The 15566-nt window shown below is 41.5% G+C and overlaps 1 protein-coding gene across 1 annotated transcript in view; it reads left to right on the top strand.

Moving 5' to 3' along the window:
• Positions 1 to 14710, top strand: part of LOC122549953 (tomoregulin-1-like) — a 231098-nt gene extending 216388 nt beyond the window's left edge. The window contains exons 9-10 of the mRNA XM_043690236.2: positions 10294 to 10452; positions 13629 to 14710. Coding sequence (XP_043546171.2) covers positions 10294 to 10452; positions 13629 to 13719 — 250 coding nt within the window. The 3' untranslated portion in view covers positions 13720 to 14710. The remainder of the gene's footprint in view (positions 1 to 10293; positions 10453 to 13628) is intronic.
• The last annotated feature ends 856 nt before the right edge of the window (positions 14711 to 15566 follow it).

Raw genomic sequence — 15566 nt, 5'->3', positions numbered from 1 at the left:
TGGGAATCATGCCAGTTAAGTTAGTTCGTGAAGCTTGGGAAGCTGTGGAGTCAGAAACTTTTCCACAAGTAAATTTTAAAAGGTCTTGCCAACTTCAGCTGCCATAATGTAATGGTATTTCATCATTAAAGGGTATTCTCAGTGCAGTGGTTGATCAAAAAACTCTGTCCTTAAGCAGTAAGAGCCATTAAATTGACCAGAGCTGCAAGTGTTCAGAAACATTAGGGTCCTTTCTCCAGTGAATAAAGTTCTTTTTGGAATTCTGCATGATGAAGAATCAATTGTGAACGTACATAGGGAACCCTATGGTTTGATATTCAAATTGATTCAATATTTTAATATTTTCTGAGCCTATGAAGAGCTCTTCATTATGTACTTGACAACCAACCAATGAGCCATTTAATAACACTGGCTAGTCTTTGAAATACTGATTTTTAAAAAAATAAAAACAATTAATAGCCATTTAAAGGCTGATGGTTATTGTTATTACCCTCAACGGTCACAAAGATCTAGTCTGCTACAGTAAGGTGGACGTGGGTAGGGTTAAACCCAGTATGGCAGCCTGCTTGTACCTCAGACAGAGGGATGGGAGGGTGTCTCCTTCACAATCCCCAGTTTGTGATCTGGGGCTCCCCTTGTCCTCCTCCCATGGCCTGTGCTCCCCTGACTCACCACATCATCCTCTCCTCACCACCCATCCTCACCCCTAAACCTTCCATCTCGCCTGACCTGACCTCACCAAGATCCCCCAACTACCACCTGGCTTGAGCACGGGTCGCTGTTCCGAGTGGTACTGCTGGGATCCGAGAGCTGCCAGCAGCTCTAACAGGAGGGATTTCCTCCCAGATGGGACTGGAAGATCTTCCTCCAGCCACTTAATGCCCTTTAAACATAAATCAGCATGGGAGAGTTGTCAGGAGCTGTTATGAGTTCCTCAGCAATTCTTTGGGAGCAGGATAAAAAAGTCCACCATGTATTAATTTTGCTCTTTCACCTGATCTGCTGAGTGTTTCCAGCATTCTCTTTTTCGTTCATATTTACAACATTTGTAGTATTTTGGTTCTGTGTGAATAAATAAATTAAAAATCCTCATGACATAAGCAAATTACAGACTAGCAGCTAAGTTTAACCTGACCTTCCCATGTAGAGTCTGGCATATTTGGATCCATTGCCTGCTGATGTTATGTTCCCATGACTTTAATGGACAGTAAAATCAGGCAGATTGTAAAACAGTTGCTTTCCTGCCTGGCGGGTAAATGAAAGTTTGCCCATGTATGAACTTATATCACGCTCATTTGTGAACCACAAATTATGGGTAGAAAATCAAATAAGATTCATTGTGATTAAAATTACATTTTTTAAAATAATAACTTAAAGAATTTTGTTGTGGTGAAAAGTCCCATCTGATATGAGTTATTCTTTTTTGTTTGTACATGTAATTCTCTTGTGTCCAAAAACATTCTCTTTGACCATTTTTCAGTCAGCCCTGAGCTCCTGTGATACCTCTCGTCCACAAAAAAAAATTGTATTTCTTTCCCTATAGGCTTTATTATATCACCCTTCAGAAAAAAATAGCTATTCTAAAGGGCAGCACAGTGGCTCAGTGGTTAGCACTGCTGCCTCACAGTGCCAGGGACCTGGCTTCAATTCCAGCCTCAGGCATCTGTCTGTGTGACGTTTGCATGCTCTCCCTGTGTCTGTGTGGGTTTCTTCTGGGTGCACTAGTGACCTGGGTTCAATTCTACCCTTGGCCCACTGTCTATATGAAGTTTGCACATTCTCCCTGTGTCTGTGTGGGTTTCCTCCCAAAATCCAAAGCTGTGCAAGTGAGGTGGATTAGCAGGGTTACAGGAATGGGGTAGGTCTGGGTGGGATGCTCTTCAGAGGGTTGGTGTGGACTCGATGGGCTTAATGGCCTGCTACCCCACTGTTGGGATTCTGTGATTCCAAAGCAAGTTTCAGTTTGTAAATTTTGATTTTGCTGAACTTGTGGAATATTATTAGGGGTATTCTAATAATTTAACATGACATTATAACTAAGCTGGATAATATAGTTGTTGATCATCTTGTTAAGAATTCCCCTTAGTGATAGACTCACTTACTACATATTTATTTTACATTCTTTAGAACTTCACTCTGCAAAATTAAACTTGAATGTTCAGTTTGTTGTGAGGGTGGGACGGAACAAATTATTTTTCTCTTGCTGTGCTCTGCTCTTTTATAAATACTATACGTTTGCAATTTCTAATTTTAGTATTGCTAATTTGTAGTTCTTTTAATAGCTTTTTAGTCAAAAATATATTTTATTTTCAAACATTAAATTTCTTTATATTTAAAGGTTGTGGCTATGGTAATCTCTTTTGTTGAGGTAAGTATTTATTTGGAACCAGTAACGGTGACCTAAAATTTCCTATAGCCGAGAAAGTGTCAGTTAGAAGCCTGAACTGTATACTACTTGAGAGAGAATGTTACTTGATAGCCAAGATTTGTAAGAGCATAAAACTCCTCAAACACTCTACTTTTGACATCTGGTGTCAGAAACATTTAAATTAGAGCAAGAGCCAAATTTGGCGTGAATTGGTCTATTACATGCTCAGGCTGTCAGTCACTGAGCATGTAATAGACACTATCTTTTTTTTAGTTATTTCTTTCACGAGCTGCAGATGTCACTGGAAAGGCCACTAATCATTACCCATCCCTAACCCATACTCTTTCTTGCTTGTAAATAGCTTGTTAACAGTTAAACGTGCCACTGTTTGTGATGTTACCAAGCTCACTGTACATCCTAGGTGACATGGAAACCAGAGTGGGTTCAACTTATCGCTTGCTCCAAAGACCGGGTTAGACACCGCTCACTAACATCTTGGACATTGGCCCACATGCCCTAATGGACCATGAACATTGGCATCTGAATGTGCCAGCCTCTATAAATCATCATGGCACATCTCCAATCCATATAAGGGAAGCTTCTCACTTTAGTGATGCATCTCAGGTTGCCTTGGCAACTATCATTGTAACATTGCATTAAGGACACAGTGTGCTCAGGCACACACACCCAGCTCATGGAAGATGAGGATGTATCTCTAAGTCTTTGCTGTCATAGTGCTCACTCACTCTGAGTCTGCCTGGGATACTCACACAGCACCAGGTTATAGTCCAACAGGTTTATTTAGAAGTACTAACTTTTGGAGCGCTGCTCCTTCATCAAGTAGCTGTGGAGCAGGATCATAGGACTTATAGCTATAAATTCTGTGTCCTATGATCCTGCTCCACAACTACCTGATGAAGGGGCAGTGGTCCGAAAGCCAGTGCTTCCAAATAAACCTGTTGGATTATAACCTGATTTTGTGTGATTTTTAACTTTGTCCACCCCAGTCCAACACCAGCATCTCCACATCATGGGATACTCACAGCTTCCTTGCCTTGCCTTGCCCTTTTGCACTTTTCACACTTAACCAGAGATAACTAGCTCATGTTAATATTTAGCACAGACACAAAGCCAGGAAGTTTGCAACAGTTGTCAGCAGGCCTCCAGTCCAGTGAAGAGGGGTAGCCATTGCTAAGGGGATCCTGGCACAGTTAGTCAAGCACAGCCTTGGATCGCAGTCCAGGGCCTACGTGGGGCAATCACAGTCAGGATCCTCTGCTGATAAGGGGTGAGAAACCGAATGACAGGAAGCACACTACCCGTTTTGACTCTTTCTGGCCCATTGAGGGCTGTTTTGTTCCTGGAAAGAGAGAGAGAACAAGATATTATGGAAGATAAAAATGGGTGGCACAGTTATTACTGTTGGTGCAGGTATGGTTGTTTCCCAAGCAAATGAGTGGGCATTACAGATGGTACGCAGGGTTAGTGCTGTTACAGCTTTGGTTAAGTGTGAGATTTGAGTGGAGAAGATATTGCAGGCATTAGTGAGAGTGGTAGAGCATTAGTCTTAGTAGGAGGCAGGTACAATAAGTACAGTTAGTGTGAGTGCGGTATTGGAGAGAAATGGTGGCACCTACATTGGCAGAGTGGAAAAGGAGATTGACCTTCTTCCTACAGTGTAGGGCATTCCTCCAAATGGATGAAAGTGTTCAGCCTGGGTGGCAAATTCAGTGAAGGCTGACATGGTCTGGTGTGGTGACCTACACTGCTGGTCCCTGATGATTCACTCCACAACTTTTCAAAAAAGTAATACGATTCCAACCATTGTATTTCACGCTTCCAATTCCCTTGGTTAAGTAGGCAGAAAAGACTATTTATGTGGTAGATTTCTTTACACATGAGCAATGTGTTATTTTAATATGTATTATATATGTATATATAAAATATATATTAGAAAATGTGTATATATGGACAGATTTGTTGTTAATTGTGTTAAATTTTGTCTATATTGAAATGGTACTGCTGAAAGGATATGTGGCACGAATTGTGTGTACTTGCCACCCACATATCTGCAGCTGCTATTTCTGTTAATGCATGGCAATGAAGTCCCTAACTGCTGACACCATGGGAACCCTCCTGCTTGGGGCAGAGCAAGTGCCCGGTCTCTGGCTGACCTGCAAGTGCCAGTGACCTGGGACATTTCTTCCTTGGCCAGCTGCAGAGACAAGACAGAGAAGTGCTCACCAATAGGTGTGCCTGACTCTAATCTAGTGAGCATACTTGCCGAGCTGTCAGTATCTGAGCTGGTGGTGGTGGGACTGCAGGGGCAGCCTTACTAATGACCTCCTGAGGCCTCCGTACACATCTCCTTAGAGTTGCTGGAGAGATGTATTGTGAGTCTGTGCTCCTCTAAGATTGTGGACCTGCTGCCAATACCTACAGGACACAACAAAGAGAAGGCATCACGACTAAGGATTAAGAATTGTCAGGGGGAAAAGGACATTGGTAAGGGGCTTAATGTGAGAACCGCACCACAATGAACATCGTTTCTGAGTCGGTTGATTGATATTGATGTCTTGGCATCTCAGCAGGATGTGTCAAATACTTTCCTCATAGGCTGAGGAGGCAACTGCCAGGTACCGCAGTGCCCATCCTGGTCCTTTGTATCCTGTTTCCTCCTGCTGTGAATGAAAGGGAGGGATTGAGTAAGATGAAGTGGGTGGCACAGCTGGTTCTGGTGTTGATGGGAGAAAGGTGGTGAGGTGTCCTGAGTGGGTGAATGAGTGGGCAGCACAGAAGGCACGCTGTGTTAGTAGCTTGGGAGGTTGGGGTGGGTGAGAGTGAGGGAGCGAAGATGTTGCACGCAATTGTAAGAGTGGTAGAGCATGAGCCTTTCAGTGGGTGCAATGGTAGGAGATGGTTGCAATACTGTGAGGGAAGATTGTGGCACTCACCCTGGTGCAGTGGAGAAGGTCATTGAGCACCTTCTTCCTCGATTGCTGAGCATTTCATCAGATGGGGAAGACCACACAGACGGGGCTGATAACCTCAGACCAGCTGGCAGCGCCTGGTGTCCTGGAATCTTCTGCCAGTCCTGTGGGAAGGGTTCAGACCTCTTCTGCACCACCATGTTCACCGTGACCTCGAGGTTCCTGTTGGTGAACTGTGGCACCATTTTCCCCTTACCAGCCAAAGCCTCATGGAGTGTGTGTAGTCATGCAGGGCAGCACTGGGATACCAGTGTTTGTGTAGGTCTACAATGGCCTTTTTAAGATGGCAACAGTGCCAAGGATGCCAGAATGTCACCATTCACTGGAGTATTTCCAGCAACAACAAGCAGGATAATTAGGCTTGCATCTGATGGGCGTTGGGCCATAGAGGTGAGCTGGATAGTTAATGAGGTGAGTTTGGGACAATCAGGCAAGGAACCCTCATCAAAATTAACATTTTGCCAAAATATGGTAAGATTCAGCTCCTTAAGTTTCAGTTGAACTGGAGAAAACTAAGAGATTGTGATTGTATTGATTTACAGTCACTTTCCTGCAGTTATTGACCTGCCTTGTGCTTTTAAAGAGCCATCTGATTCATCCAATTCCCCTGCCCTTTTGCCATAGCCATTTAAATTTTACTTTTTTCAGCTTCGTGTCCAATTTCCTTTTGAAAGTTACCTCCATCGCCACTTCAAAATCACAACAACTGGCTGCAGAACCGATCTCTCATCATCTACTCTCTGGTTAGCCGTCCTTGCAGTAGTGGCAGTCGTTTCATCTCTATTAAATCTCACCCTAACCTTCTCTGCTTTGCAGAGAGCAAAACCAATTTTTCTAATTTGGCAAGGATGGTATACTGTTAGGTGTTTTTAGCTGGAGTTCAGAAAGGAGAAGTGAAATTTGTGGGACGAATACACAATTCAGTACATTCAGTATTTGATGAGTGCAAGTCACCACAGTCTACTCTTTCATTAGCGAGACAGAAAGAGAGAGAGAGAGAGAAAAACACCAGGTGGTGAGTTAAACTTGAGGGTCAAAATGTCTCAAGCAACGGGCAAAGTTGTCACACTGCATCACAAACCAACCGTCCAACAACTGAACTTGTCGTTAGTTGTAATTTGCACATTTTATTGACAGGTTTGAATTTAATTTTGAGCTCACAATTATAACAAATGCAAGAGCTTGTCATCTGGTCCAAACTTCAGGGAGAAGGTAGGGCTGGTCAGGGGCAGAGTAGGGAACTTGTGCATGGAGTCTAAGTAGATAGGGGAAACCCTAAATGAGCTTTTTGCTTTGGTTTTTACTAAGGAAAGGGACCTTGTTGTGAATGAGAACTTTGAGGAGCCGGGAAACAGGCTTGAACAGATCGGAATTGAGGAAGTTAATGTGCTGGAAATTTTGGCAGGGCCGGACTAGATTTATCAGGAAGTGAGAAAGCAGGTTGCTAAGCCACTGGCGAAGACCTTTGCTTCCTCACTCTCCACTGGAGTCGTATCTGAGGATTGAAGGGAGGCAAATGCTATTCCTGTTTTCAAGAAGGGGAATAGGGAAGTCCCTGGCAATATCAGATAGTCAGCCTTATGCCTGTGGTCATCAAGGGTTTGGAAAGAATTCCGAGGGATAGGATTTATGACTGTCTGGAAAAGCATAGTGTGATTAAAAGCAGCCAACATGGTTTTGTGAGGGGCAGGTCATGCCTCACAAATCTTATTGAATTCTTTGAGGAAGCGATGATTCAGGTTGACAAAGGTCCTGGTAAACCTTCTTTGCACCATCTCCAAAGCCTCCACAGGATGTGGTGTATATGTACTTCAGCAAGGCATTTGATTAAGGTTCCTCATGGTAGGCTCATTTATAAAGACAGGAGGTAGGGGATACAGGGGAGATTTGGCTCTCTGGATTCAGAGTTGGTTGGCTGACAGAAGGCAGAGAGTGGTTGTAGGTGGAAAGTATTCTGCCTGGAGGTCACTAGTAAGTGGTGTCCCGCAGGGCCCTCTTCTTGGGCCTCTGCTCTTTGTAGTTTTCATGAATGACTTGGATCAGGAGGTTGCGGAGTTGGTTAGTATATTTTCTGATGATACAAAGGTTGGAGGTGCCGTTGATAGTAGTGACGGCTATTGTAGGCTGCAGTGCAACATAAACAGGATGCAGAGCTGTGCTGAGAAATGGCAGATGGAGTTCAACCTGGATAAATGCGAAGTGATGCATTTTGGAAGGTTGAACTTGAATGCTGAATATAGGATTAAAGCAGGATTCCTGGCAGTATAAAGGAACAGCGGGATCTTGGTGTTCAAACACATCACTCCCTCAAAGTTGCAACCCAAGTGGGTAGGGTTGTTAAGAAAGCATATGGCGTTTTGGCTTTCATTAACAGGGGGATCGAGTTTAAGAGCCACGAGGTTTTGCTGCAGCTCTACAAGACCCTGGTGAGACCACACTTGGAATATTGCGTGGGTTTCCTCCGGGTGCTCCGGTTTCCTCCCACAGTCCAAAGATGTGCAGGTCAGGTGAATTGGCCATGGTAAATTGCCCGTAGTGTTAGGTAAGGGGTATGGGTGGGTTGCACTTCGGTGGGGCGGTGTGGACTTGTTGGGCCGAAGGGCCTGTTTCCGCACTGTAAGTAATCTAATCTAATTGTATCCAGTTCTGGTCGCCCTACTATCGGAAAGATGCGGAGGCTTTGGAGATGGTGCAAAGAAGGTTTACCAGGATGCTGCCTGGACTGGAGGGCTTGTCTTATGAAGAGAGGTTAGGTTATTTTAGTTTAGATTAGGATTAATCCTCGGCACAACATTGTGTGCCGAAGGGTCTGTTCTGTTCTGTACTTTCCTATCTATTCTAACTGGAGGATCTCACGACCCCTTTAACTCCAGGACTGGTCACTTCTACAACAGCCCCCGAAGAAATGCCCAAGAGGAAGCATTACAATAGAATTTAAATGTTTATCTGCAGACAGGAAAATATTTTATAAGAAGATACACTCAGAGGTTAGGATTTGGTTAAAGCTATTATGAACAGTAAAATGAAAATGTTTTGAACATCTTCAGTTAAAGACCCTACCAAAGTAAATAAAATCTTTTGCATTGAATGAAAGCAGTCACTGTTTCAGGAAGACCATCAGGCTGTTTCCTACAGCTTTTCATCACCACTCATACAAAAGATAAAGAGTGGACAAAATGTGGAACTTAATTAATATGATGGTTTTGATCTTAAATTCAACCCACGTAATTATTATGACTCCTTTGAACAAAATGAATACATTTCCACCACCTGTGTTCTAAAGTTAAATCGCCCTTTGAGAGAAAAACAATCTGTCATCTCTGTCCTAAAAAGATGACCCTTAACTTTGCCTCTGAGTTCTGACCTCATCCACAAGAGGAAGCATTCTTTCCAAATTCATCTAATCAAGACTACTCAGAACCTTACGAACTTCCTTCAAGTCACCTCTCATTCTTCTAAACTCCAGTGGACACAAGCCCAGCCTATCCAACCTACCCTCATAACACAATCCACTCTTGTTCAGCTCTATCCTATGAACTGGATAAGGTTATGCATGGTAGACTAATTAGTAAAGTTAGATCATGTGGGATTCAGGGTTTATGGTAGGAAACAGAGTGTGGTAGTGTAGGGTTGTTTTTCAGACTGGAGGCTTCTGACAAGCAGTGTTCCACAGGGATCAGTACTGGGTCCACTTTTGTTTGTCACTTATAAAAATGACTTAAATGAGAATATAGGAGGCATGGTTAGTAAGTTTGCGGATGACACCAAAACTGATGGTTTAGTGGACAGTGAAGAAGTTTAGCGAAGGTTACAAAGAGATCTTGCTCAATTGGGGCAATAGGCTGCCGAATGGCAGGTGGAGTTAAATTTAGATAAATGCGAGGTATTAGGTTTTGGTAAAACAAACAAGGGCAGGACTTATCGAAGTAATGGTAGGCCTAAGTGGTGTTGTAGAACAGAGAATTGTAAGAATTCTTTGAAATTTGCATCACAGGTAGACAGAGTCGTTAAGAATGCATTTAACGTGCTTACGTTTTATGCTCAGATCTTTTGAGTATAGGAGTTGGGACGTCATATTGAGGTTGTACAGGACATTAGTAAGACCTCTTCTGGAGTGCAGTGTGCAATCTGGTCATCCTGCTATAGGAAGGATATTATTAAACTGGAGAGGGTTCAGAAAAGATCTACCAGGATGTTGAGTTATAAAAATAGGCTGGATAGGCTGGGTCTTTTCTTTTACTGGAGCATACGAGGCTGAAGGGTGACCTGAGAAATTTATAAAATCATGAGAGGCAGAGATAACATGAATAGCAAAGGTCTTTTTCCCTAAGGTGAGGGAATTCAAAACTGGAGGGCAATTTTCAAGGTGAGAGGAGAAAGGTTTAGAAAGAATATGAGGGATGACTTTTTTTGCAGAGAAAGGATCATGTGTGGAATGAACTGCAAGAAGAAGTGGTGGATGTGGGTACAGTTACAACATTTGGATAATTATGTGAATAGGAAGGATTTAGAGGGATATGGGCCGAATGCAGGCAAATGGGACCAATTTAGATTGGGAACATGGTTGACATTAACTAGTTGGATTGAAGGGTCTGTTTATGTGCTGTATGACTCTATGGATAATATACCAATCTTTAATCGTTCTGATGGAAGAAGGGGAAAAATAGCAATGATCCATGATCCTAATTTTCACTCTGTAATTCCTAATGGAATGTCTAATAATCAGACTCGGCGATGGTAACTAACTTCTGTGGCAGTGTAACCTCATTTTACAGGTGAACTCATAGTCACTTTGGTGTGATGCTGGGTGGTTGTTGTGAAACTGTAAAAACAGGAAAGTAAACTGGAAGAAAACTGAAACAAATATAAACTAAGTTGTGCTAGGAGATATATATTTAGATAAAAATATCCTATCTGCCTGTTTTGCTGTTGCAGCTGTGACTCTGGATACATTGGACAGCGCTGTGAAAACAGAGACTTCAGTATTCTATATGTTGTTCCAAGTGGGCAAAAGCTTCACTATGTCTTAATTGCAGCAATAATTGGAGCTGTGCAGATTGCCATAATAGTTGCTGTGGTGATGTGTATAACAAGGTAAGCATCGTATATTAATAAGTCAGCAAATAAAATGTACAGGAGCTATTTTTGGGACAAGATGTGCACAATTTTAAAAATATACTTTGTTTTATCCTGTTCAACCCTACTCCTCCATTATTTATTCCAGTTCTGAAAGAGAGGTGGCAGGAAGACAGTTCTTTCCTTTTGTCTAAATGGATTTGAAGCCAACACAGCAGGCTAGCTGCCTGGCTGAAACTAGTCTCAGGAGACCGGAGACACTTTTCACATGAGGTTACTTTCACAACTGCAATTAAAAAACACAATTGGTGTCTTACAACAGCAAAGGACTCCCAGTTCACGTACTTAAACAGCCACCCTCTTCAAAGAGGTGGACTTGATCTTCACCCATTTACTGGTCCAACAGAAAATTGCCTCAGGCTGGCCTTAGGCATCCAGAAGACAAGCTTCGATGGCCATTTCCCTACCTGGTTTACAGCTATCATACACCCATTTTTCATGTAAGATATGTGAGGGCATAACTTGACAGTCACCTCCAATAATTCTTTTGGTCATTTGTAACATATTTATCTTTGTTCCTATGTCTGGTTATTGTGGAGACGTTTTGCGAGACCAAACATTTATTTCAGTTTCCATTATGCACTGGTGATCCCTTCCCCTTAATTATTATGATTAATATAAGTTTCATGCTATATACACGTAGACCGAATTGTAGGCATCACTGCCTGTGCTATGCCACTCCAGCTTCTAGTCTAGGCCATGCATGAGAGCAGGCGATTAATTCATTTCACTCATTGATTTTTTTTTTCTCTCCATCATTGATCTGGATTTTCATTCCTGGGTCACATTGGTGGGAGTTAGGAAATCCCCAACTTGCTATACCCATCTTGGGAAAACTCTCCTGAATGACAAGAACTTTGCTTCAGTGGGTGAGTGCTGGTGGAGTTAGACCAGCCTATCACCTGACACAGATTGGATGTGGCTAGAGGGACTGCCCAATTCCAAGGCAGCTCACCTCAACTATATTCTCTGTGATTTCCCAATTGTTTTGTTAAATAATATGGCTGTTAGCCCACACTCCTAACACCCATTCACTACCTACCCATTCCCCATGCTCTATCCATGCCAAACTGTGCTCTCAACAACAGCTTCTCATAGTCTTCCATGTCAATATTGTGCAAATACTTGTTCGTCTTGCATTACCCTTTACCCTTGAACTATCCATACCAAGTTAATGTCAACTTATGCATCCATCCACCCCGATGGCACCTCATATTTCATGCCTCCACTCACTACTCTTTGCTCTTGCACCCCTTATATCATTTCACCTAGTATCCACCAAGGACATGCCAACTGACCTCAAAAATCATATTAAAACTTAAAAGAAGTTTTAATCATCTTTTGCTGGCTTTAATATAGCCAAAACCATATGCTCATCCATACAGCCCATTCAAAACTTTTCAATCTCCTTAGATTCTTAATTCATTAAAAAGCAATTGCATTCATACCCCTACATCCAAAACTGACTTTTGTATTGCCAATAAAACTCTGAACTCACAACCTCTAACTGAGATGTTGATAGGTTGTAGAAAGCAGCCAAGCATTAATAATGGCATAATGATAGTCTTTTGGGTAATCTCCATGTTATCATCATCAGCAGTCCCTCCCAGGTGCTGGTGATTCCCTTCCACTCTCAGGGTGAGTCCATAGGTGACTATACAGAGCAATGCAGCTCCCGCAGGCTGTGTTACACTTGGGCCAGGTGGTGGTCAGGGGAAGGCATGGGTGGGGCATTGACGTGGCAGTGCAGTCCTTTCGCAGTTTTTGCCTGGTTTCCTTTTTTTTTACTGATGGCAAGTCTCAAGGTGCTCGACACCTTCTCAGATGCTCCTCCTCCTCTCTGGACAGCTCAGGCTAGTGATTCCTAAGTGCCCATGAGAATGTCACCAGTGAGACTTTGAGGGTATCATTGAAGTGTTTTTGCTGTCTTACCATTTCAGAGCTGAAAGTGGAGTCCCTGCTTGGGCTCAACCAGGCCAACATCCCCAGCAATGAGGCACTGACTACCCTTGCTTGGCTCCGATGGACTGGGCATGTTGTCTGCTTGACCAATTGTGCACAGACAGCTATTGAAAGCGCTGGACCAGTTTTGTTTCTCCACTCACTGACACAGGCAGACATTTTTAAAACAAAACTTATAAATGATGCCTTGAAAGCTTAATCTCTTTTTAACCTCTCAGTGTGTAGGCTTCTTTTTAATTTCCAAGGAGCTGGCAATGTAAATAAATTAACAGCTCAACAATTCTACAGGTTTTATCACCTTTTCAAAAGCTTTTATGACTACTATTCAGAGCTCCCACACTGCAGGTTAACGCCCTTGCTATAGAAGAAATAGAGTCAGTTTAAACTCAGCACTGTTTTCAAATAGCACTTTAGAGTTCATGATTCCCCTCCTGGCAAAAATGGGTTCAGTCGGAATGGGACTGGACTTTCAGATCCTCCCGTTCAGTTTTATAGGCCTGAATTGTCTACTCAAAAATTCTGGCCTTAATGAGGAAACACAGCATTCTTCTCTGAATTGTGCACTAATTCTCTGAATTAGGTTGTGAACTCACTACACACAGAATTATATTGGTTACCCCCTTATGCCCTTGGCACAGGCAAGTGCCAATACAACCTCTCATGCACCAATTTGGCAATGGGCAAATGCATTTTCAATCTAACTTAGACCTTCACGAATTGAGAAGGAAGGTCATATAAAGCTTATTTGTTTTACATCATGTTTGATTTGAGCACTTACATGAGCTACATTAAAGAGTTCAGCAGAATATGATGGTGCTTTTGCACATATTCAATCTATTTTCTAGCTGTAAAGCCAGAAATGAAATTAATTTGACAAATATCAACCCAGATGCCCATGGGAATGGAGCAACTAACTAGCCCTACCTCTGCAGCAAATTAAATTTCTTACAAGTGTCGCCACTGTGAATGGCATGGGAATTGGAAATATCATGTTGGTGCAGCTAAGTTGCTCATTGTGAATAGAAATAGGTTCTTATTCTGTAAGTGACTGTACTGCACCATACTGTGGAGCCTTTGGTTACATGGGTAAATACAAAAGTCTTTCAATGAAGGCAAACAATAGAAATCTTGCAGTTATGAAGCTCTGATTATTTTCATTATTTGGTTCACAGGAAATGTCCAAAAAATAACCGAGGCCGCCGACAGAAACAAAACCTAGGACATTTTAACGCAGACTGCACCACTTCATCAAGGATGGTCTAGTTTATCATTTTTATACCTTTTTGTCTTCATTTACTATGTCTCACCAATTGCTCAATTATAACTGATTTTTTTTTTCCCTGAGAAGAAGATTTTTGTTTCAGAGGCCTTGGTTTTCTGAACCTGTGCCAGCATAGGAATTACTATGTCTGGGGATATGACCAAGATATTTGAGTGATAAATAAATAAATGAGACAGTCTATTCATAACTGACAGTTTCACCATCCGCCAGTAGGAGGGTTCCTTGATTTCTAGAGAAAAAAGTTTCAAACAGAGATTTAGGAACAAGTCAAGATAACACTACTGGCCTCAAAATAGAATACTAATGAAAGGACCATTTTTGTACTTTATGAGATGAATTTGCTCTTTGTTTATGCCACTCACATGTTGTGTAATAACCTTGCCACAATGTTAATAATAAATCACAAATGACACTTGAAAGGCAGAGAATTACTTGAAGAAGGTTTAAATGCGAGATCGACTGAACCTGCTCAAGACAAGAGGATTAAAGAAAAGGGGAAAAAAATGTTTACAACTAACTTTCCTTGCAAGACATGAAGGGGTTTTTTGAAGTTATTAGGAATTGATGCATTTTCAAACACTATTTGCATGATTTGTGGAACTGTGTACTGTGATTAGTTTAAATTCAAAGCTGTTTGGATTGAGTATGTGGTGGACATCTGAGCCGTGCCATTCAGATAACTCTGTCTCCGCAGCTATATTTGACTCCCCTTGATGTAAATTTAGTAACTCATCAATGTAACTGGTGGTGCTTATGGTGTGTGCCACAGGGAAAAAAAAATTGTTTTGTAGAACAAGACTTTAGGTTGATCATTTGGTGTATTTATTGAGATTCAAATGGATTTAAAAGTTAAATTGATACGCTGTTATTAGTCACCATTATGCTGTGATAAAATACACTGTAATTATTTAAACATGTGTTGTATTTGAGATTACTTTGCAAATGGTACTAAAGTCTCAACAGTGTCACCTACTGGGCATGTGTGTTTAGGATTGTGGTTTAACAAAGTTTCATGGTTCTGTCACTGCAGAGACAAGGGTGTGAGCTGCCTTTATAACACAATATTGCATTTTCCCAGAATTCAAAACAATTTTGACCTGAGTGAAATTAAGTGGTGCCATCTTACCTCATAATTCAGTTCTCAGCTTATTTGTCAAAATTCTAGAAGCACCATCTTACATAATCTTTTTAGTTTGATCGCAAATTATCAATCTTCAAATATTTAATTTTAATGTTGAAATTCAGTTCAATGAGATTATGCTAGCTTATTCATAAACATAGTCTATAGCCTATCTTTTGCAATAAATATATTTCCACTTTTTTTAAAAGGAAGTAAGCACTGGTTTGACAGAAAATACATTTTATTGCAGTAGATTGTAAGACCTTTCCCCCTTTAAAATCTAGATCATTATACTTAATGGTTATTTCAGAAATATATCAATAAACTAAAGTCAAATGATTAACATTAGAGATATTTTACCATAATCTATCAGTGATATAGCCTTTTCTTTACAATTGACAAATGTGGTAGACCCTGTATTAAAATGTGTTTTTTTTCACACTGCAATACACTGAGACTGACACATACTTTAAAAACAGCCTAAATTCATATCAGCTAGCACTCAGTGGGAATACTCTCACCTCCATGTCAGCAGGTTGTGGGATCAGGTTCCATTCCACAGATCTTAGCACTTAGTTTGAACTGCCACTTAAGAATAGTTATGAAGAATTGCTGCACTAACAGAGGTTGCATTTTTTTCAATGACTTCTTAAATTGCTGGCCTTGTCTTCCTCCTCAGGTGGCTGAATAGAATGCCATGGTACGACT

The sequence above is a fragment of the Chiloscyllium plagiosum genome, unplaced genomic scaffold, assembly GCF_037043375.1.
Source record: "Chiloscyllium plagiosum isolate Xiang-an unplaced genomic scaffold, Cpla_swu_hap1 HiC_scaffold_5, whole genome shotgun sequence".
In the NCBI taxonomy this organism is placed as follows: Eukaryota; Metazoa; Chordata; class Chondrichthyes; order Orectolobiformes; family Hemiscylliidae; genus Chiloscyllium; species Chiloscyllium plagiosum.
Note: the sequence above shows the minus strand (reverse complement) of the source record. Positions and strands in the feature narration are given on the sequence as shown.